General features: G+C 53.5%; 1 protein-coding gene across 3 annotated transcripts in view; it reads left to right on the plus strand.

Moving 5' to 3' along the window:
• The first annotated feature begins 7340 nt into the window (after positions 1-7340).
• The window catches only part of HDAC7 (histone deacetylase 7), a 34748-nt gene continuing 18469 nt past the window's right edge, over positions 7341-23619 (plus strand). Inside the window, exons 1-2 of one of the 3 annotated variants that reach the window (XM_081130611.1) lie at positions 7341-7436; positions 22944-22994. In XM_081130611.1, coding sequence (XP_080986737.1) covers positions 7370-7436; positions 22944-22994 — 118 coding nt within the window. In that variant the 5' untranslated portion in view covers positions 7341-7369. Of the gene's footprint in view, positions 7437-7736; positions 7894-22943; positions 22995-23619 lie in introns of those variants that run through there. The other 2 variants (XM_081130612.1, XM_081130613.1) reach the window with 2 other exon arrangements.

A 23619-nucleotide genomic window follows, 5' to 3' on the forward strand; every position in this document is an offset into this window, starting at 1 on the left:
CTCCCTCAAATGTCAGCAGCTGTGGCTATTGCCCCAGGGATGCAGCCAGATGTGCAGATCACTCCAGATGTGCTGCTGCCAAGATTGGGGAGAGGAGGCAAGGCTCTTTCTGCAGTTGGCTTGGGCATTCCCTGCAGCTGGGTCCCTCAACTCTGACGCAACTGAGACAATACCAGAGGACCTCAGGAGGGTTGGGGAAAGTTCCAGATAGCGTCCCCATTCCCATAGCCCAGCCAAGCCATCCTGCACACCCCAGAGGGGTCAGCTTGGGCTAGAGGCCCATTTGGATTTCTTTGCATAAATTAGGTCAGCATCACTGAGACTGAATTTGTCGGGGAAAACTGTGGCTTAGAGGGACAGAAGAGACAGGACACTGTCTTCTGTTACTTATGTCAGCTTCGAGCTCCATCCCCAGCAGAGCCCTGTATGCGTCAGGCTCTGTGCTGAGCACTTCATGTCCTGATCTCAGGAGTCCTCACAACAACCCTAATATGGCAGGCACTCCATGCCCCTGTCTGCAGATGAGGAAACCGAGCCTCTGAGAGGTCAAATTACGTGCTTCAGATCACGCAGTGGGTAAGCAACAAACGCCAACCCAAGCAGCCGCCAACCCAAGCAGTGGAGTCCAAATTCTTGCTTTTGACCACAATATGCAGCGGCTTCCCTTTCCCACTCCTCTACAGGTTTTTAAATGGTTCCTTCAAAGCTCCGTGTGGAGAAGCATGGAGCACGTCCTCTGGGTCTGCTTGAGGGTAGTGGCCTTGTCTCTCAGCCTCCAAAGCTGGAGTGATCTAGACTCACCGTCCCAGGCACGGAGGGGGCAGGCCAGAGCAGGACTAGTGCCCCAGCCTACAAGGACTGGTAATCCATCAGGTCCCTCCCAACATGGGACTCCTGTGACTCTGTGAACGCAGCCTCTCCTTGGCAGCACAGGTTGTTGGAGCCCCTTGTCCGACAGCTCTCTCACTCCAGGCTCCGTTCTTCGGCTGTATCCTGCTCTCCAGGAAATGGAGAATTCCTCCCTGGTAGGAGCTGTGGCTTCTTCTGCCTCTGTGCCCAAGGACCTGGCCCAGAGGAGACACTCAATAAATAAGAAGTTATACTCAGTGAAAAAGATTGCAGTGGTGGTCACACGTGGGTGGGGTACTTCAAGTTCTTAGCAAGGACACTCCCACCCACGTCCCTTCCCTTCGCAGCCACCCTCACCCCATTTCACCCTCACTTCAGCTCATTGCTCTTTTCCTGCCTCCACTCCCCTGACATGCAGGGGCGCAGTCCAAACCCACCCTAAAAGACACTCCTAGGGAAGAGAGGTGAGTGTCCTTAGGCAGGGACCTCCTCAGGGTCTTCCCTGGAGGTTCCATGGCTTCAGGTAAGTGCCTCCTAAGAGGACACATTAAAATTTGTAACAAGATGGGACCCTGCCCTCCAGCTAATACAGCTACAGAGTGTGCTGCTGGGGGCATGTGGCAAAGCTGAAGCCCCAGGCCAACAGTGGGTAGACTACAGCATCCCTGCAGGGGCCCACTGGAGCAAGTAACTGTGAGCTGGCTGCAGAAAAACATTCTGCAACTCAGACGAATTTCTTCTTGCTCATGATTAGAGTATGGCCCGGTGGCTGCCTCCCTGACCATAATCTCTGCTGGCACAGGCATCTCCGGGCAGGGCAGTGCCGGCTGTGGAAGGAGCGCTGACCTAGAAGCTGGGATGCCTGAGCTCTCTGCCTGCTCCCATCACTGATTCAGGATTAACCATGTAATCTCCGGCAAGTTACTTTCCCCTTGGGTCTTCAGTTTCCTCTGTAAAAGGAGTGGTTTAGATTAGGCCAGGGGGCCCCAAACCTAACCACACTTTAGAATTACTTGGGAGCTACAGATTACTGGGTACCCCTCACCCCAAAGAGTCTGATCGGGTCTGTGAGGCGGCCCAGGAGTCTGTTTTCACAGGTTGTTCCAAGTGATTTTAATACATTATCAGGTTTTGGGAGTAGGTAATCTTATAAATCACTTGCAGCTCTTAGGAGCATGGCCATATCAAGAGGTTTTGGTGCTGTGAGGTTTTATCAGAGGGCAAGTGGGGGGTAGTTTATTTCATTATCATCATCATCACTATATTATTATTATTGTTATTCTGCTGGCATTATTGTTATAGAGGGAGACGGCAGTGCTCCCATCTGTTTGTTTCCATCACTAATGAGGCTCTGGCTTGGGGGAGGGGGGCCCTCACTTACCTCCAGGTTAGGGGTGAGACTGGGATAGAAGGGAAGGGAGGAATGGGCCTTCTCTGGTGGGTGGGGCCTCTTGGCAAAGGAACCTTTCTTTCCCTCTCTCCTGGGTGGAGTTTGGCTGGATGGGCTTTGGCACTGACCTCTGGGGCTGAGAGAGTGTCTTCCCACCCATACTCCTCCCCCACTTTCGTGTCTCAGCTGCCTCAGCCCTGGGGACTGCCCCTTCTCCTCCTCCAGTCCTGACTTCCTCCCCAGACTCCCTCAATCCTCACCAACCTCATTCCTGAGCCTGCTAATCTGTTTGCCACCCCTCTGCTTCCTTGCCTCGCCCTTGCACATGCCTTTCTCCCTACCTGGAATGTCACCCCCCTGCCCCCACACTGACTCACATTTCTGGGCTCCTGTAAAACCCAGCTCAACACTTGCTTGCTTCATTCCAGCCAGGATCTGCTCAAGTCTCCTCTTTGTTATGTACCCATTTACACTTGGAATAACAGAATTAGCAAACTGCTTTAGACTCAGAAAAATAGGTAGAGATTATCTAAACCAGCTCCCTCATTTGACAGATGAGAAAACTGAGGCCGGGAGAAGTTGTGACTTGGCCGAGATCGCACAGATAGTGAGATTTTTTAAATAGTTGGCTTCCCAAGAGGCTTTCAAGTATTTTATGTGTTTGTTGTGTTTCCTCAACACATTGTGATCTATATGAGGGCAAAGGCTATGTTTTTGTTTTTGTCTTTAACGTTCTTTATCTCCACTGTGATGCGTGTGCGTGTATGCGTGTGCACGCGCGTGTACGCACATGTGTGGGGTGTTGCACCCAGGGCTAGAGTAAGCAGTAATAATATTTCTTATGCTATCAGGACAATAATTCTAAAACTCACAGTGGTCTAAGCTTTTGCATATATTATTCATATGATCTCAGCCCAGCCCAGTGAAGTAGGTAGCCAAATTATTGTTATTTTACAGAGCAGGAAACTGAGACTTAAAAAAGTGAGACCCAGGAAGTTAATGGCAGAACTGGGCCTAGAACTCAAGTTCCTTGACTCCCACCCAGCCCCGGCCCAGGGCCCTGATACCCACAGTGCCTCTCTTAGAGCTCTCTCCTGATGTTTCTGGCTGAGCACCTGGAGTCATCAAGGCGGTGAGCTCTGCCATTTTGTGCATTCATGGCTCCTTCTTGGTCCTGGGGTTTAGGAGAGCCTGTCTTTGGCTTCCTGCCCCTCCCCATCCTGTCCCACTGCTTTCTCCTTGTGTCCCCCCACGACATTGTTGGCACATAGATGCATACACATATACTCAGAACTGCAGGTGTCTAGGGCAACAGACCACAGGGGAAACCACATCACCTTTGTTGACACTGGAGGGAGGGAGGGGTGCAGGGGAAGGGACTTGCTTAGTTTCTCCACCTGCCTAGGTCCTCACGGTCATCTGGCCTCCCAACCAGAGCTATGTGGATTTGTAGCCATGCCCCGGCCTTTTCTTCATTTATCCATCCAATTCTGGCCCAAAAGGATGTATCACTTCTCTCAGACCCTGAAATCCTGAATGGGGGTCTGCCTGGCTGCACCCCAAAGTCACACAACACCCTCCCCAATCCTAGCCAGAATACTTATGTAACTCCTTAATCCTACCTGCAAAATAGAACTGAGAAAGGTGGGAAGCAGAGATGAAACGACAGGGCTGGGGTCAGTGAGGAGGAAAACTTGGCATCTAGGATGTCACACATAGGTCGGCTGGGACGTCAGATAACCAGGTTTATGCTGCAGCAGGAGACCTGACAGCAGCCTCTCCATCGCTGTGACCTGCTAGAAGAAATTGCACAGGCTCTAAGTCAGACATATTCAGGATTAAGACACTTACTGGCTCTGTGGCCTCTGGGAAATCATTTTGTCTTTCTGAGCTTTCCTTTGCTCACTAAAACAATGGGGTTAGCAAAGAGATATAAGTGAAAGGGCCCTGAACATATGATACAAAGGAGACGCTCAATAAAATCCTATTTATCTTCCCTCCCTTCCTTCCTTCCTTCCTGCCTTCCACTTGTTATATCTGGTCCTATGAAACCCTTTATTTGGAAGTGGGGACCTACCTCCCCTATTAATCTGCAGCTTCAAACCCCTATGAATTGGCATTTGATGCCAGGTTCAGAAAACAGAATGCAAGTCCCAGCCCAACCAATGAGATGGCTGCCCTCAGAGATCTCAACAGCCTTTGGGGATTGAGTGCTTCCTGATTGCCTTTGTGGAGAGTGTGTACAAAGTGTGGGCTGAGGGGTGGATTGTGGCTTTGGCTACCATGTCAGGAAGGCTGGGACAGGAATGATCTCGAGCCCTGAGTTTAGACCAGGTGACTTTCTGGAGCTTTGAATCCTGGCACAAGGTGAACACCCAGTAATATTTGTTGAATGAATGAACGAATGGCCCCATCATTTACTAGTTGTGTAACTTTGGTCAGGTTTCTTAACCTTTAGGGACCATACTTTAATTATGAACATAACAAGGATTATTGTTAAGAATAAGTGATTTGATGTTTGCCAAGGGGATAGTATAGAACTGTTACATGGTATATAATCATAATAAAAAATTAAAAAAAAAGCTAAGTGTGGGAAGGAAGGGAAGGAGAGGAAAAAGAGAAAGAAAAAATCAAGTGGGCCCAGAACCACAAAGAAGAGCAGAAGAGGGTGTCCTCAGGCAGTGTACTGGCCAGAGATTCCTGGAAGACTCAGGGGAGACGAGGCAGCTCTTATGGAGCTAATCTCTCTGCTAGGTGCTTAGCTGAGCTGTCTATGAGAAGCCTGGACTTAAGAGCCTTAAAAAAAAATTCCCATGGTAACCAGGGTAGAGGAGAGAGAGGTAGCCTGTAGTTCTCTGCCTCGTGTCTCTTAGGGTTCTTGGAGGCTGACATATTCCAGCAAGGGAGATGTGACTAAGAAACTGGCTTAAGACTCTGCCATAGGCAGTTGGGGTGTGAAGGGGTAAGTAAAGCCAGCAAGGGAGGCAGGGGCACAGTCCAGCTTCCCAGACGTGGGTCTCACATGCTATCTTTCTGCCTATACTTCGGGGGCAGTGAGTCCTGGTGTGTGGAGAACGCCATGTGCTGGGTACTGTGGGGACAGACACAGGCAGGGGAGATACCCTTTTTGCTCAAATCTCTCAGAACTCATTGATTAGGGCAAAAAGAAAAAAGAAGGCTCACAAATAAGTACATGATTGATGCACATGGTAGAAATGAGCAAACAAGGGCCTGATTTCAGTCCAGAAATAACTACAGGAGTCCTGAGGTGATTAGGAGGCTACAGGAGAGAGACACAGGGGAAGGGCTGAGAGTCTGAAGTAACCAGGCAATTCTTCTGGAGGCTGTGGGCACAGAGCAGGGATCTGGAAGGAGAGTGATCTGGTTTGGAAATAAGGGCTGGGAAGAACACACCTGAGGTGGAAGAACATGTGTCTTGCAGAGTCAGCATGGAGAGTTGTGGGGGGAAAAGGATGTATTGGATGTGTCCAGCTGGGGCATGGTCCTTGAAGGCCATGCATATCTGTCTCAATTCAGCAAATAAGCATAAAGAGCTTGAATCTGTGACCATGACTAAGGCAGTAGCTGGGCTCAGGGATGTCCACTCTTGAACATTCTTGGGAAGAAGGAGAGCTGAGACAAGCAGGCAGACTAGGTGGATAAAGGCCAATGTAGAGAGAAAGACTGACAACATGGGGTGGGGTCCTTTAATAGAAGGAAAGATCCCTCTGGCTATGGGAATCAGGGAAAGACTCTTGGAGAAGTTGGTATAGACTTGGGGTTTGGAAAGATTTTAACAGGAGGAGAAAGGGACTGTGAGGACATTCATTTTTGGAGGGAACACAATGAGCCAAGGTGAGGGAGTGGGAAAGAATGAGGCCACAATGGGGAGAAGCCAGCAGCTCACTTTGGCTGAAATAATAATAGTAATAATAACAACTAACATTATTGAGCACTAAGTACCAGGAGGCACTGGGTAGAACATCAGAAAAAAGGAGAATGTATGTGTACTATGGTGCTATATAGCAGGAGGGCTTGGAGGTCAGGAAAGGACTTTGTGAGAAGTTAACAAGTGCACTCACTGCCTGCTGACAGCGCTGGGACAGGGAAAGCCACTGAAGTAGAAAGTCAGCTGCTAAGAATCCCAGGTAGCAACAAGTGGTGAGGCTGGAGCTGTGCTTGTGGGGACTAGGAGCCTATGGCCAGAGCTGGACCTCAGTGTGGCCAAGCCCTCTTAGGCCACTGTGGACTCGTTTCCCATTGTGGCTCTGCCTCTGGCTCAGCCTCAATTTCTCCTTCTGTAGAATCCTGAGGCCCTTGGGGTTTCTAAAATTAAGATTGCGCTCTGCCTTCCAGTGGAGACGCCTCACAGGACAGGAGAGCCTAGTGTATCAGGTTGTGGACCTCTCCCCTTCCCAGGAGCCACTGTGGCTCTGACCCAGCAGATGGCCAGAGGCGACAGGGCTGACAGGCTAGGCAGGGAAGCAGAGTGGTGATGTCCTCAGCTTCTGACCCCTGAATCTGACCTGCTTCAGCTAAAAAGGGGGAGGGGGCGGGGAGGGTTGCTGCGCAAAGCCAGCGGGAGCTGAGTTTATTAGCTGAGGGAGGCCTGGAGGCGGCTGCATTCCGACTCACAGACTGGAACATTTCTATGATCCGCTGTAATGCACTGGGAGACACTGGGCACATTGCTGAAGTTTGACTCATAGGGACCGGGAGGGGGAAAGACGGGGGGAGGTTTGTGGGGGGAGAGGAATGGGAGGAAGAGAGGAAGAGGAGAGGAGGGAAGGAAATCCCTTGAGAAATTTCTTTAAAAAAAGAAAACTTTCAAAATCCGCACCGCCCCCATCCCCTTTCTCTTTTAATAGGAACAGGCTGGACCCTTCGGTTCCCCTCAGCAGGCGTTGGGTGGGGGGTGGGAAAGGGGGAGGGCTGGGCAGTGATTCAAATCAGATCCTGGAACTTTCCTCAGGCAAGTCGTGGGGGGGGGGGGGTCCGTCTGAGATCCCTCGCAAGAGACTTGGGGCTCCACGCGTGTCCCGCTGTTCCTAGGTGTGACTGTTTGCTCGTGGGCTGTACTTGTTTGTACTTGTGTGCGCGGGGGTCCTTCCCTGAAGTGTGTCTGCGTAGATGACTCTGGCCCTGTGTAAACATGGATGCGAGTCCGCGCTGAGCGTGCACGGCTGCGGGCGCTCAGGTAGCCGGGTTTCCGGGAATTGTGCGCGGGTCTGGGCGCCACGGCCCGGGCTGGGCGGCAGGCAGCGCGGCGGCTACGGCGCGCGGGTCGGGGCCGCGTCCCGCGTTCCGGGTCCCGCGTCCCCTCCCGGGCTGCGCGGTGCGTCCGCCGCCGCGCCGGGCAGCGTCTGCCGGGGTGGTGTGTCCCAGGGCCGCGAGCGCCGGCCCCCTCCCTCCCCTCCCCCTTGGCCCGCTCTCAGCCTCAGATAAAGCATTTCCTTCCATTGTCATCCTACCCGGCCGGCCGGGCTGCCAGGGCCCTCCCCCTCCCGGCCCCCTCCCTTCCTCTCGCCGTCTCACAGTCGCTCTGCAGCCTCCGGCGACTGGGGGGGATGTGAGGCCGGCGCCCCAGCCCCCCACCCCGCCATGAGCCCCCCGCTCTGAGGGCCTCGGCCCCTGGATGCACAGTCCCTGCGCTGGTGAGTACGGGCTGCCGCCCCCAGCCCCGCCCGCCCCACCCTGCGCGGTTCCCCAGCACCGCCCGCCCCGGCTCGGGCTCGGGCTCCGGCTCGGGCTCCGGGCGCCCGGCGGACGGGTCCCGCGTGCGACCCCCGACCGCGCCCGCCCCACCCAGCTCTGCGGGGCTCCGGCAGGCTCTCGGCCCGGCTGGTTCCGGGGCCGGAGGGCTCGGGCCTCCCGCTGGGAGCCCACATCCGCCAGCCCCAGGGCAGCGACGGGCCGGAGGGAGGGAGTTGGAGGCCCCGGGCCGCCGATGCTCTGGCCCGGGGTCCCTTCACCCCCTTTCCTGGGGAGGACGGACTGGGGGACCAGGAAGGAGGGACGGCCGCCGCGGCCCCGGGAGGGGGCGGTGCTCCAGAGCGGAAGGTTTGGAAGCGCGAGGGCAAAGGGCAGGACCCGCTGAGTTGGGGCCCGGCTGGTGGTGGTGGACATCAGTCCCCCTCATCTGGCGGACCCCGGCAGGGCCTTACCCCAACCCCTCGGCTGGAGGAAAGTGAGCCCCTGGATGGAGGGTCCGGGACAGAGAGGTTTCTCTGAGCACTGCCCCCCTCCCTTGCACACTCATTAGGGTGAAAAGACACCTGTGCCCAAGCGGGCTGCGGAGGGGCTGACAGAGGTGGGAACCGCAGGCTGTGTCCTGAGTGGTGGGGACAGGATGTGCGCACCCCCTAGGCCTGGGGTCTGACGGGGCTGGGGAGTGTGAGAGCAGGCTGCAGATCTGGAAGCTGGGCTGGGCTCTGACAGGGGAGTTTCTAGACCTGTGGGCTGGGAGAGAGCCCTCTGGGACCTGCAGGCCACCCAGCTCCCCCCACCCCCATTTCCTTCTCTCTGGCTGCCCGTTTGGATCTGACCTCGCCAGCCACTGCTGCTCCTCCCACCAAGCCCAGGCCATTCCCTTGTCCCTGTTGGCTGTCCTGCATACCCAGAGGCCTCCCCCTGCATCTGGACACTGGCTGTCTTGCTGCTGCCCATCCCTTCTCCACACACTAGTTCAACATCTGCTTGAGGCCCAGTTTGGCCTGCCAATTTCTAGGGTGAGAATGGGGCATTGAATTTTAGGGGCCCTGCTGAGGACTCAACATGTGGACTGTTCAACCTGTTCCCAGGACTTACATCTGGACCCAGGGATCTTCCTCAAAACTCCTGCCCAGGCATTGGGCTGAAAGAAGGGAGACTGTGACTCAGTTTCCCACTCCCTAATGGGGCACCTTGGCAGCCCATTTCTCCCCAACAGGGTCTGTCTGTGAAGTGGCTTAGGCTGCCACACACACTTCTCTTCTCACACCAGCCCTCTTAGACATCCCAGGCTCCTTTTTCAGTGTCTGCAAGACACCTCATAGCTCCTTATTGCTTAGCATCTCGTTCTTTTCTGCTGTCTGTTCCCTCTACCCACCTCAATTAATAAGAAATTTTCCTCTTTTCTGCAGTCACTTCTGAGGGAAACTAAGGCACAAAGCAGTCCCGCTGTGTTGTGTGCAGTGACCAAGACTGGAACCAGGTCCTGGACCTGCTGGGACTCCTCCCTCACCTTTAGTTCCCTGATGCTCCTCGAACCCAACAGGGCCAAGCCCAGAGTGCCTCTGGTGTTACATCTGGAATGGTCTGGGGAAGTGTTCTCCTGAGGCCTCTGTGTTTGTTAGCTTGAGCCCATGGATGGGTGTCTCTCTGGCCACCGGTTCTTAAGCTGGGATCCTGAGGCTAGGAAGTTGCATTCAGGTCTTGCATTGACCCTCCCAAGAATCGCAACAGGTCACTTTGCTTTAACACTGAAGTTCAGTTTCCCCATCAATAAAGTGGGAAGGAAATTTCAGGTGCACTTCCCAGAGCACAGAGGAGAGGCTGATTATAAAGAGAGGGATTAGTGTCCAGTGTTGCGGCTATTATGCCCTCCACTACCTTCAGGGATAACAGACCCCAGCTTTCATCCTTGGTGGCTTCTGGGAACGAGAGATGGAACGTTGCCTTCCTCTGTCCCCTTCTTGATCCAGATAATAGGAGTGAGAAACTCACGTGTGATGGGGGTAGGGAGTGGGGATCCTCTTTTGGCTGTAAGCATGCCTCCCCAAGCATCCGGGAGCCAGAAACCTATGTAACCCCCACCTCGTCTTTGTCTTCTTTCTCCGGGCCTTTCATTACTAGCTGGTAATTTAGAAGTTGGCAGAGGCCTGAGAGAAGATGAGCTAATGCAAGGCCCAGGGTCACACAGTAGGGAATGGCAGGCTGAGCAGAGCTGGAACCAGACTTAACCCTGCTGGTGCTTATCCTCCTGGCCTTCTCCTTGGCCTGGTTCAGGTCCTGCCCATGCCTACCCCTCACAGCTCAGCCCTGGCCTGTCCTCAGCCAGTCTTGAGAGTGGGGCCTATAGTGGGCCTGGGAGGTGGGGGGAGGGCATCTGTCCTCCCTGAGGCTCCAGGACTGTGTGTTTGTGTGTGTTGGATTTGTTCACTAGATGGGGCACTTCCTCTGGGGCAGGAAGCTTTGATTTCCTGTAGTGGGGGCATTGGTAGGATTAAGAGTGGGGGGCTCAGCTCTGGGCCATCCCTGATGTTGTTTGGAACCACAGAGGAGCAGACTTGTTGCATAAGGCTGTGTCCCCCAACCCAGGGGAGGCAGGATAGAGAGTATTGGTGAGGAGGCCCAGGCTGAGGCTGGAGAAGGAGGCTGTGAGGCCACTGAGATGAGGGGGGCGGTGGGCAACACAGCAGGAAGCCTGGTCACCAGGTGACCCTGCCGGGTATTGTGTTTCCCTGTGATATTTCCCCCTGTTTCTGTGGTAACCTTCCCTGGGGGACCCAGGCCTTTGGGCTGCAGGAAGGTGCCCCCAGACAGCCCTTTCCTTAGAGGCCTGAGTATTAGGAGGAGTCCCTAGATCTGGCCACCTCCCTAACCCTTTTGGCTGCTAGGACCAGGGCCTGGGAATCTAGGTGAGTGGGCAGAGCAAGCACTGAGGGTGGCTGGGTGGAGGCCCTTTTGCATCTTTTTGGGGTGAGGGGTAGGGAAAGAGGGGCTGTTGGACTTTGGGGAGGGCTCTGTGCCTCCCCTCATCCCATCTCTCCTTCAGCAGCCTGCAGCACCCCCCCACGCCTACAAGGGGAGGTGGACAGCATGCTGCCTGTGGGGCAAGGGGTAGGGGTGGAGGTGGCAGAGGCGGGAGGGATGTTTTCATCAGCAGAGCATAGCTCCTTTGGTCCTGGACCAGTTCCCAGAGGCAAAATAAATTCAGGATAGTGTCTGTTTAGTGTGGGTCAACATGTGATGGGTGTGTGTGCACACTGGGTGTGTAGTGGGGGCCTGTGTGTGTGCCCCAGGCTGTGTTTGTAGATGTGGTTCTGTGAAAATTTGTGATCCATGTGGTGGCTTTGTATAGTGTATACCTTTGCAGTTTATGGCTTTGTGTGGGGAACATGTTCATGTTTTGGGGGGATGTATACCTGTGCAGAAATGGCTCTTCAATAGAAGTCCAAATGTTGGCTGGAAAGCACCCTCTCATTCGTGGTCCTCATATGTCAGTTTCTGGACCATTTGCTTCGGAGTCACTGGGAGCGTGTTAAAAATAAAGATCCTCAGACCCCATCTAGACAGAGTCAGAATCTACAGGGGAAGAGCCTGGGAATCTGGATTTTAACATGTGCTTTAGACAATTCTGGTGCAAAGTCGTGTTGCATCAGTGGACCTGAGGACCACTGATCTGGGCCAACCTCTTCGTTTTTTCTTTTGAAGAAACTGAGACTTTTAGAAGGTATGTGGTTTGGCCAAGGACACAGGGCTATTGAGAGGAAGAGCCAAGACAAAACTCAAGCCTTTGAAGACTGGTCCACAGTTTAGCCATGCATCCTCTGTGTATGCAGGTATGCCCATGTCCACACTAACTGGGCCTTGACCTTTCCCTCGGGGTCCCAGGCTTCCTGGCCTTGCTCTTCCTGTTACATCCTGCTTCCTCCTCTCTGGGGAAATCCTGGAACTATTGAGCATCAACCCTAAAGGTGATGTTGGCAACCAGGAGACCCTATTTACTGAGCTAGTCATTCAGCTATTCATTCACTGGATGCTTACTGAGCCTTGCCGTTGCCAGGTACTGGGCACAGATATGCAGTGAACACATAGCAGAGCATCTGACCTCAGGGAACTTCCACTCTAGTAGAGGAGATAGACAGTAACAAGTAAGCAAGTAAAGAAATGAGTATATATATATCTAGTTACACATTGTGATAAGCCCTAAGAAGGAAATGAACTGGGTGCAGCAATAGAGAACAACAAGGTGGGACTTCCTTAGAAAGGGTGGCCAGGGGACGCCTGCCGGAGAAGGTGACATTGATGCCTTCTCTCACCTCCCCAGACTAGAAGTGAGCCCTCAGAGCCTTCTGAGCATGCTTGGGAATGGCTGGATCCAGGTGGGTGACCTGAATTGCCAACCTCTTGCCTGGCATGGGATACAATGGGGTCTGCACTCTTCAAGCAGCCCCTAGAGGTTGGCCAAGGGGAAGAAGAAGAGGGAGAGCAGGACAGGGCCGACCTCGAGGCCGCTCTGTCGCTTGGGGGAGCAGCAGGTCCTTCATGGCACCAAGTCCAGGGCCCTGTGGACATGTTGGATGATGGGAAGGTGGCAGCCTCTCTCCAGGAGCTCTCAAGTGCCACCCGTTCCTGACCCTCCAGCCTTACCTTCCTCCCACCTCATTCCCTTTCTCCCTATCTCCCCACCCAGGAACTCCTGTGCCAAGTCCCTCCCTCTGGGCCTAGCCTGGCTGCCTCTGTGGCCACTGGAATTTATTTACCTGGCTCAAGAATCACTGAGTAGAGAGAGAGGGAGTCACAGCTGAGAGAGGACCTAGACCCTGGAAGAGAGGACAGAACCCTAAAGAAGGGTGTTGGGGCAGGTGCCATAGAGGACAGGGCAAAGAGAGGGCCGAGGCTGTCCCAATACATCAGGGCAGGAGAGAGGGCAAGGAGACCTTTGGCAGTGAGCTGCTGAGCCTCTTTTGGGCCCTTGGAATCTGCCTCCCAAACTGAGTGAGACTCTCAGTCCAGGGGGAAAAACACCAGCTTGAAGGCAATGCCCATCTCGGGTCCCCCTGCTTTCTTACCCTCTCCTCTCTCAGGTTAACTTTCACGTGGGCAAGCAGCCTTCAGACCCTTTCACCTCCAACATCCTCCGGTAGGTTTTCCCTGGGGCGCCCAGAGCTGTAGGCTGCAGAAATGTGCATCACTTTCTTTGGAGAGCTGAGTATTAGAGGAGCCCTCATGGAAAAGAAGGACTCCTGTGCCAAGCTCAACCCTAGCCCTGCACAACCTCCACAGCATGGTGGGGAGGGGACTTCTCCTAATGAGGAGGGCCCTGGGCTAAACTCACCATCCCCGCCCTGTCTCCAGCCACTTCCTTTTTTCCTCCTGTTGCCTGCAGGGATTGGAAACCCTGGTGGTTAGAGACCTTGGGCCTTAAGGGAGAGCCTGTGCCCTGGAGTGAATGAGGGGTACCCTATTCCCCTTCAGGATTCCAGCTCAGCTCCCTGCTGAGCCCATTCCTAGGAGCCCAGCTCTGGCTCTGCCGTCACCCCATTCCTCCCTCCCCCAGCTCCCAGGATGGCAGGGAGAAGCGGGGCAGGCTGGGAGCCACAGGGTCGGAAAGAGCCGGGGTGGGGGAATTCGGCAACTGGGCTGAAACCTGCTTGTTTTGCTTGCCCCACAAACCTTCATGGGCATCCGCTGCGCCCTCTGGGGCGTTCAGGTTGTGGAACTGCTCTCAGAATGACAGGCTGGTGGCACCCAGTTGGGTCGGGGATGGGGGTGGGGTGAAGGCGGGGAGCCCCAGGCAAGGGGGAGCTGGAGGATTAAAAATAGCAGCAGCCGGGTTTCAGTTAGCAAATGTGGAGGCGGGGAGTTGGAGGCGGGGCGGTGGCAGGCCGTGTTTGCCCACAGCGCAGGGCTGTTTCCCCTGGGTCCCAGGAGTGAGTCACAGTGGAGCTAGCTACTGAGGAGGTGCTGGCACCTCAACCCTGGCGCGAGGAGCTGGGCACAGGCTTCGTCTCTGGGTGCTAAAGGATGTGCAGCTCCCTGCCAGGCCTTCGGGGCTGTCATGAGAATTGGGCCAGGGGGACTGTGAGATATAGGGGAAGAAGTGTGCTGTTCTGAGGCCAAAGACCAGGGTTTGAATCCCAGCCGAATGGCTGCAGGACCTTGCGCAAGGTTGCCAAGGGCTCTAAGTCTTGGTTTCCTAGTCTTTCAAGTGGGGATTTTCTCACTTGCATGTGTAAGCACTTGGTGGATTCTAAAGCACCAGACAGATGTTAATATCACATTAGATCAGCTGTGCCCATTGCAGAGCTTGGTGGGAGGGAATTCCTGTAAGGACTCAGGGAGGCATGGATGACCTTTGCAGAGTCCTTCTTTCCCCTGCAACAGCCCAATTGTAACCTTGGGCACATGGCTCTCTGTGCCTCAGTTTCTTCATCTGTCATGTGAAAATAATAATGGTTTCAGTCTCACTGAGTTACTATAAAGATTAAAGTAAGTAACATTAGCATCGTGCCTGGTATGAAGTCAGTGTACACAGAATATTGGTCATCATTATTATTCTTATTTTTCATACTTTTGAAGGTCAGGGATAGGGAATATTGAAGACATGAAGAACAGAAACTGGGCCCAGCCCCAGTTCACAGAAAAAACCAGGCCAAATTCACTGTTCCAGATTCCTCCACCCATAAGGGCCTGGAGCAGCAGGCGTCTGGAGCCAGAAGTCATAGGGTGGGCTCCTCTCTTTCACTTCACTGTCCCCAGTGTCCCCCAGTAAGGCAGGCCACCTAGGGACCTGAGGGTCTCAAATCCAGCTGGCACTAGGATGGAAGTGCCCCCGATGGCCCTGACTTGGAGCACCTTGCCAGCATCAGCTGGGGTGACCTTTATGTTAGCCCCTCCCTGGCAGCTCTTAAGAGAAACATGAGGCAGAGGAGGGATGATGGGAAGGTCAGTGATGTCAGCAGTGAGTATTCCCAGCACAGCGGCCCTGGAAGAGGCAGAAGGCATTTCTCTCAGGAAATGATCATTATTCAGCCTGCAGGCATTCACTGAGTAAGTCCTGATTATGTGCCCAGCCCTGTGCTCCGTCCTCTGCGTGATTCGGGAGAGGCAGAGGACAACTAGGTTGTAGATCATACAGAACCTCACTAGATAGGGGGGTCTGAGAATTCAATACGTAGAGTTGATGAAAACCCTGTGGTCTAGGTCTCTGGGAAGCAGAGGTCACATCTTGACTCTGCAACCCATTGGCTGTGCCAGTTTATATTTATGTGTGTGCACATATACATATATATTCTGTTTTTATTATAGAGGCAGTTTGTATGCATTGTAAGTAGACGACACAGACAAGCAAAAATTAAAACTAAAAACCTCCACAATTCCAGCTGTCAGAGGTGACTGCTATGATATCTCCATGCACACCTTTATACACCATATTTTTTCTGACATGTCTTTATGCACCATACTTTTTACCAGAATGAGATTATACCATGTGTGCTGTTCCTCCAGTCAGTGCTCTCCACCTTCCACTAAGTAAATTTTCATTTCACTGAATTCCAAGTTGGCCAGAAACTGTCCTTCACAACTGGTTTGTCCAAATCAGTACCCAGGACCAGACATCTGGCTATTGCGTTCCCTGAAGACTATGTAAGCACCCTGGCTGGATTTGTGGTCTGGAAAAATCCAGCTCACCCTTCACCAAGTCTTAAGGGCAGCGCTGGCCACAAAAGGGAATTATGTCACCTGGAGAATCTATCCTAAACACCTTGACCATCTTCCAAAAATAACAGGCAAAATGAGGAGGATACCAAGGCATAAGTGGGATGGCAATCTCGGGAGTATTTACTGTCATTAATATTAATGTGGCTTCCCTGTTAGTGCCAGCATTCATCAATAGCTGGTTGCTATTCACAGACTCATACCCATGATGCTTCCAGGCCATGGAGCACGCCAGGATCCCCACAGTGGCTTCTGCCTTCCCCTAACCCAGGTGCAAGGGTGCCAATGGCCCTTTGGCTGTGTCCTTAGTCCCCAGGAGCCTGCGTGAAGGTGGGTGCTCCCTTCCACCAGCCCAGAGGTACAGTGTGGGTGGGTGTGTAGCCTGAGAGAAAGAGAGAGCAGGAGAGCATCTCTTTCCAAGGGAATTTGCTCACTACGATGGGTGACTTGCTGTGGTTATGTAACCTGCATTTATACAGGCCTGACAGTTTCCAGAGTGCTTCCACACAGCGTGTGATCCTCCCCTGCAACCCCGGGAGGCTTGCTTGGTTAGTTATACCCTGCTGGAGGCAGCATAGAGGAAACAATAAAATGGTAACACGTACATGGAAAAAGCAGAGAAAATATGGGATGAACAAGGTTGTGAAGATGGGGTTGGGGAGTGCCTCCCGGAGACAAAAAACATGTGAGGGACACAGGCAGAGATTATTCTCTCTGTTTTTATTTTTGTTGTGGATGTTTTCTGGATGGAGGACCAGCACACTATGGGAACATGCTGGCACTGGGAATCACCCCCAGGCCTTCAGGTGCCGAGCCCCAGCTGTGCCCTGGGGCCCCTCAATGGAGGTGAGTGGAACTAGTTGTACATACCAGTGTAGTGATTATGAGCTTAGGTTCTGGGATCCCAGAAGCCCTACTTGCCATCTGTGTGACCTTGGCAATTTTCTTAACCTCCCTGAGCCTGTTTCCTTCTTTGTAAAATGAAGGTAACAGTATCTACCTTAGTAGGGTTGTTGTGAGGATCAAACTAGATAGTACAAGAGAGATGCCTAGTACAGTAACCAGCACACAGTAAACATTCAATACATGATTGCTGATCATTATGAGTATTAATTAATAATTGTAATTATTAATATAACTTAAACTTTAACCTGGCAGTCTCTGGAGTGGCTGAGTGGCTGCTTGGTTGGCACAGGTGAGAGGAGCTGAGGAAGACCCACCTCCTGGCTCACACTCAGCAAGGAGAGGCAGATGGGCAGGCAAGCAGGAGTAGGGAACACACACAGGAAGGCAGGGTCTGGCCGTGGAGGGCCCAGAAGCTGAGGGAACAACAAGGATGGTAAACATGAATATGAGACCTCTGAGGGGAGAAGGAGAGGCTCTGAGAGGCAGCCCCAGGGCGGTTACCATGCTTCCTGTTGGGGCAAGTGCTTGCCCTTGAGAAAGATTGTCTGGGACTATCTGCTAAGAGGGAACAGCTGGTTTAAGTGGGGCACAAGGGGGTGGGAGGGGGGAGGGACAAAAGCAGAAGCTGAAGGAACCTCAATGCTTCTCCCCATGTTACAGATGGGGCTCCCATCTTGACTGTTCAGGATGTTTTGCTTAAGATAGGAGTGATGGTGGTTAGACATCAGGGTGAACTTCCTATCTCAGATTGGAGTTACTGGAGCAGAGGAGTGAGAGTAAGTGGGAACATTTATTTTTGAGTGCTTTCAGGACCTGAGAAAGTGGGGCAGTCTGGACCAGGGCCTGGGACTGGGACAGCCTGCCTGCTCAGGAATTCCCTAAGTGCAGGGCAGGGCCCCTGCTGTAAGGAGAAGGCTGTGGGTGACAGGAAGTGGATGCTGGCCCCCTCACACCTTCACAAAGAACAAGCAGGGAGGACTGAGTGGTGGGTCCCTGTGGCCCCCGGAGGCCGGCAGGGCTGGGGGGAAACCCCATTTTTCTTTGCCAGGGGACAGTGAGGGTCTCCAGAGAGCCCTAGTCCCCGGAAACAATAGTTGCCCACAGTCAGAATGCCCAGCTCTCCCTGCCTTTGGGTCCAGGGCTCTCCACCTACGAGGAGAGGCATGGAGTGGAAAAGAGGACCTGGGGCCGGGGCAAGGAGCAAGGGAGGGCGCTTTTCCCACCCCGAGAGCTCAAGCTGCCGCTGCCATGGTTACGTCTGCTTCCTGTTTGATTCATCTCAAACAGCAGAAAGGGGGGGCGCGGCTCCCAGCTTGGCCACCACTGCGTGGGGCTGTTTACAACAGCCGCTTGCGGGATTCCCAGAAAGAGACTCCAAACCGGACATCCTGCGGCTGCAAAATACCCAGGTGTCAAGAGCTAAAAATAGCTGCTACCGGGCCCCAGGGCGCGGGGAAAGGCGCAGGCTCGCTGCGGAGGCCGAGGGCCAGCTTCGCGGCTCTCACGTCCAGCCTCCCGCAGCGCGCAGCTGCCGGCCTGCGGGGCTTCAGTCCCCCGCCCGACTGACAGCAGGCCTTTGTCCTGGCAGCCCCGCGGCCCAGCCGCTTACCTGGGAACCCAGCCTCTGCCCCGGGGGCAGCTGCCCGCTGCCTGCACTGTGGACCTTGCTCTGGGATACTAATGGGAGAGCCTCGGCCGGACTTGGAAGCTTCTAGAGAAGGGATATGGCAGAGCACAGGAGAAGCCGATGCTCCTTTAAGACCTCACAATCTGTGCCAGCCCATGTGCCCACATGCAGCCTGAAATCATTGCCTGGAATCTGGGAAGCCAACAGTTAGTTGCTATCTAGAAGGGATTCTTCAGGATTGTCTTCATGGGGCCCAGACATGAAGTAGGCAGCTTCTCCCTCCAACCTGCAGTGGGGTAGGGTTTACTGCTGGTACAGATCTCTGTGGGACTGTGATTTTTTTATCTTTCCCTGTGCCCAGCTAGGTCCTGCCTTTGCTTTCTCCACGCTGGCCTGTGGGGAGTGAAAGTGCTAGGGAGGAACAGTTGGGTGTATTGGTTGAGAACATGGGTTCTGGAGCCCAATTGCCTGGCTCAAGGCCCAGCTCAGCCACTTCCAGGTTACATGACTTCAGACAAGTTTTTTGATACTGCTGGGCGTTAGTCTACTGATCTAATTTAATGGGGATAAAACCAGTAACCACCTCATTGGTTTGTCACGAGGGTTAGATGAATTAGCACATGTAAGGCATTTAGAACAACTCCTGGCACATAGTAAAGTATTAGTTTACAAAAGTTCAGATGGAAGAGAAAGGAATGAGACTGTGGTTGGGAGAAGCAGGGGATAAGAGGTGGGGCCTGGGGCTGCATCTGGGAGAAAGTGGACTGTGGTAGAGGAGGGGAAAATAAAATGCTTATGCCAGAAGGCAGGCTGCAGACAAGTTCAGGGGTGAGCAGTATTAATCACAGCCATTAAGGCAGCACCTACCACATGGTAGGTGCTGCACACACAGTTTTGCTAATCTCAGATCACTGTTCCCAAGCAGATAGTCTTATCCTCTTATTACAGGGGCAGCTGAGGCTTGACCAGGTTACATCGTGTCCATAGCTCTCCCTGCTGCCCCTGAGGGAGTCAGAGTTTGAACCCAGGTTCATCTAACTTCAAAGCCAATGCCCTCTACTCTGTGGACACTCACTCTAACACTTCATGTGGCAGGAGTTTCCAGCCAGCTTCCATCCCCCTGGGTTCTGGATAAATCTGAGCAATAAGCAGCTTAGTGCCAAGAAAATGAGTGAGAATTTCTGGAAAGGGGACATAAGAAGCTGTTAAAAAGGGTTGATTCTAGGGAAGTTCAAGGGAATTGGATGAGAGAGAAACTTTGTTTTATACTTCTTGAAGCTCTTTGAATTTTTTTAGTATCTGTAAGTAGCATACCTTTTAATTTTGAAAAAACTGTGTGCTTTATTTTAAACTCCTTGAAAGTGAGAACAAGGTTTCATTCCTATTTCCATCTCTTCAGCCCCCAGAAGAGTGACCTCACATGGAGGTGCTTAACACCTGCATTTGGGATCAACTTTTTGGGTTTCCCCTGCACTGGTCTGGTCTAGCCTGGCTGTACATCATGCCAGATGACCATGATCTAGCCCCTCTCCCTCTCTCTTCCTTTCTCTGTGAAATGAGAGTGTTGGCCTGAACAATCTCTAAAGCCCCATCAGTCCCTAAAGTTCTTGTATTCTGTGACCCTAGTGCCTTCAAGAAGGGTTTCTCCTTGCTCAGCCCTCACTTTGTCAGAGAGGCCTGGCAACCATGATGTTGTTTCTTGTGTTTGTTTATTTTTGGATCTTCCTGAAGCCATTTCACCCCCAGCTTTCCTCTTCTCTGCCAGCCCAATACAGAGTCAAGCTTCGCCCCGCCTATGTCAGGGAAAACAACCAGAGCTGCAGCATGGGGTGTGCAAGGGGTCAGCCCTGACCCAGCACTTGGCCTCCTGCTGCTGCTGCCTGCTTTCCTCTAGCTGCTGGGTTTTCCTGCTCCTCCTCTTAGCTAGTCAGGAGACCAGGTAGGTGGAACAGCTTCAAAAAGACTTTGGAGGTGTTGTGAGGAGGCTTCTGGGTGGCAGTGCTCCCCTGGAAGTCCTCTCCCTGACAAAGGGCCTGCCACACGTGGGAGAGCAGGTGGTCAGGCAGGGCTCAGGTTTCTGCTGGGCAGGTAAGGGCCGGAGGCAAAAGGTAGGAGGGGAGAGCAGCTCATGCAGGTGCCCAGGGGATAGAAGAGTGGCCTTTGTGTCTGCTCTGGAGGTTGCTGAGGGCCGGGGTGGACGACTGGAGCAGGATTTCTGGGGCTCTTTGGTTCTGGAGAGCAGGTGTTGTGGTTTAGGGAGGTGACTTGGTAGGCCCTGTGCCTCAGTGCCAAGTAAAATGGCCTCTTCAGCCTGACTGCAGTTGCTTCCCAAGATGGTAGAAACAGGGGCAGCTAGGATTCCAAAAAGGAGAGGTCTCCACCTTGGCCAGGGGATGCGTGGAGAAGGGTCCAACTGGCCTTATGAAGCGTTCAGTCCCTCAGGTTTATTCATTCCTGATCTTATTTCATTTAGACCCCAAATTAGTGGTAACAGTGCTCTGAGGAGGGGGCAAGGGGAAGAGGGGTCCCCAACTTTATCTCCAAGCCTGGGATGCAGAATGTTCACTTTCTGGTTTCAGTTCAGGCACTGACTATGTGCCTTTCAATACCTTTTCTCCCTCTGAGACACAGGAAAGCTATTCCGAAGGTCTTATCTTTTGCTTTGGGCTCTTTTGAACTCAAAGGTTGTCAGCACAGAGCCAGGGAGTCAGGAGAGAAGCAGAAATTTTTCCAGGAATTGCTTTTGGAAGCTGCCCCTGTTGGCAACACACACACACACACATACAGGCTCGCATGCTTGCATGCGGATTTTGTGAGCAGAATTTAGATCATCAAGCAGCATCACAAAACATCTCTTTGGGGCCAGGTAGCAAACACTGCAGAGTTCAGGACCATTAGTTTTTCTCCTATCCAGAGAGTGCATGGTATCCAGAATCTGGAGTTACCAGGGTAGTGAAGCACAGAGAACCTGGCTCTGTTCCCAAGCATGAATGCTGCTGACCAGCCCCTAGACAGACACCCAGGGAAATAGGAGAGAATTCCCTGGAGGCTGGGACTCTAGGCCTGACATGGCCTCTGAGAGTGCACCCAGGAAGGAGTCTGGTTTAGGAACTTCTTTTGGGGGACCACGACCTGCAAAAGAAAGAGGAATCCTAAGAGAGCCTGGGATAGGGGTTCCATGTCCTGGGGCAGAGAGGCTGCCTCCCACATCAGTGTTCCTTGGTGCTCACAGACCTTGAGAAATGTTTGTGCTCTGTACTAGGCAGGGGGCCAGGGGAGAGTCATTATGTTCCATTGAGCAGTTTCTAACAGAGGCCGCTGTGTGCCCAGCAAGGTGTTAGGTGCAGATGGGCATGGCTTACAAATGACACCCCAGAGAACATAATTAATGGAATGTCCAGGTGATGGACACAGAATGGGTGCTTTGGGAAGCCAGGAGAGGTCAGGGTGAGCTTCACGAGAACATGGGCTTGGACTGGACTTCAAAAGATGGGCAGAATTTGAATACGTGGAGTGGCATTTCCCTACCAAACATTGTCATTCAAAGCCTAAGGCCCTGGTGTTTGAAGGCAGTTGGTGGGAGTCTCTCTGTGCCTAGAGTTGCCCCCTCCCCCAGGGTGCCTGCCTGCAGGGAGTTCTCCTTTTCAGCTCTGGAAGAGGAACTGTGGCTGCCCCTTAGACAGAGATCCAAAGGGCAGCACTCACCAGTTGTCCTCCAGAAAGTATTCCTTCTGCCTAAAGAGGGCTTCTGTGTGTCCACCAAATGCCCTCTCCAGGCAGCTTTCCAATCTCCTGGCTTACTGTCTCCTCAGCCCTGAGCTGAGACAGCAGGAGGGAAAGTGTCCGTCTTGGACAGGTCGCCTCAGCACTCATCTGTGTTTTCCCTACCCCATCCAGGCTCTATGCTGCTCAGGGCCTCTCTGACCAGCTATGGCCCTACAGTAGGGTTTCATGGGTTCTGAATGGGAGGGGTCTGGGCTGGGCTTAGGAGCCTGGGACAGGTGGCCATTTCCAGAAGGAAACACTTCTATTTCAGGGTATTCGAGAAAAACACTGAATTCTCCTTTTGGGGGGAACAGGCTGAAGGACACAAGATGGAGCAGTAGGAGGAAAGGGGTACCTACTTTGGGGTCCTTGGGCTCTGCATTCCAGACCCACCACTTCACAGCTCCCGCCTGATCGGACTTGACCTCCAGGCCATGATCCCTCCCCTCCCCCACAGTGAAGCCTCAGAGTGGGCTCAGCTTCCCTTCTCCCAGCCCGCTTCTCCTCCCTCCTGGCATCTTTAGCACAGTCTCAACGGTCTCACCAGCCACGCTGTCCCCGCCTCCACCTCTGGCCCCACCTCACCTCCCAGCCCTCTTCTTTCCCTTCGGGCTATGGGAGCCTGGGCTCAAGGAAGATTGTATCTGAGTGCATTGGGAGGGCTGAGGATATTGTTGGGTGAACTGGGGCCTCCTTGGATTCCTGCTGTGGACCGAGTCTTGCAGGGTGAGATGGACTTAGTAGATTAGATGAGGAAGAGGGAGCTGGGGATTGCTCTCATTCGGCTTGGGAAAGTGAGGAAAGGAATAGGGTGCAGTCTTCTCTTTTTGGTTAGTGTCTGTTGGAGGTGCCAGGTTTTGGAGGGCTCAAGCTGGAGGGGGGCCTCCCAGAGTGGTAGGGAGCCTGCCTGGCTTGGCCCTCTTTCTTCCCCCTTCCCTGCCCCCTTCCTGCAGCCACTTCACTCCATCTCTCTTCTCTCTACAGATGGGACCCAGGTGACCCCGGGTGCCCACTGCTCCAGTCCCCCTGGCACAGGTAAGCATCAGGACCCTGAGGGAGACTGTGGTGGGAAGTGGGAGATGAGGGTGGAAGGGACATGCGAAGGGCGAAGGGCGAGGAGCTGAGCAGTGGTTGGGCAGAGGAGCTGGCTGATCAGCCAGAGTGTCAGGAGGTTGGGGTTCTCGGGGAGAGGGTGAGTTGGGGTTTCATGGGAAAGGGGTGAGGAGTGGAGATAAGGAGGCGACTCTGGACCCAGGCTGGCCCCAGTGCTTAGAAACACAGCAGGAAGAGGAAAGGCAGGATGCAGTGAAACAGGAAGGCAAGTAGGAAGCTAGTATTTATACACAGGCCCCTGCCTCACATCAGGCTCATGTTCTCAATTGTTGGCTCATTTAGTCCTCATGCCAACCCTACAAGGTGGGCATGGCAGCCCTTCCAAGATGGGAGGATGCCTTGTGCTGCTCGGGTAGGAGGGGAAGGACCCCTCTTCCTTTTCTCGCACCTTCCTTGCCTCCTATTAGGCTGCACTGGGCAAGGAGGGGAGTGGACTCCCTGCTGCTGCTCTGGTCAGGACGTGCCTGTGGGCTGGGGCTGGATGAAGGCTGCCTCTTCCTTCAGCCAGTATCCACTGAGGGCCTGCTAGGTACATACATAATGCCTA

This window comes from Miniopterus schreibersii (genome assembly GCF_964146895.1).
Source record: "Miniopterus schreibersii genome assembly, chromosome: 2".
Taxonomy (NCBI): Eukaryota; Metazoa; Chordata; class Mammalia; order Chiroptera; family Miniopteridae; genus Miniopterus; species Miniopterus schreibersii.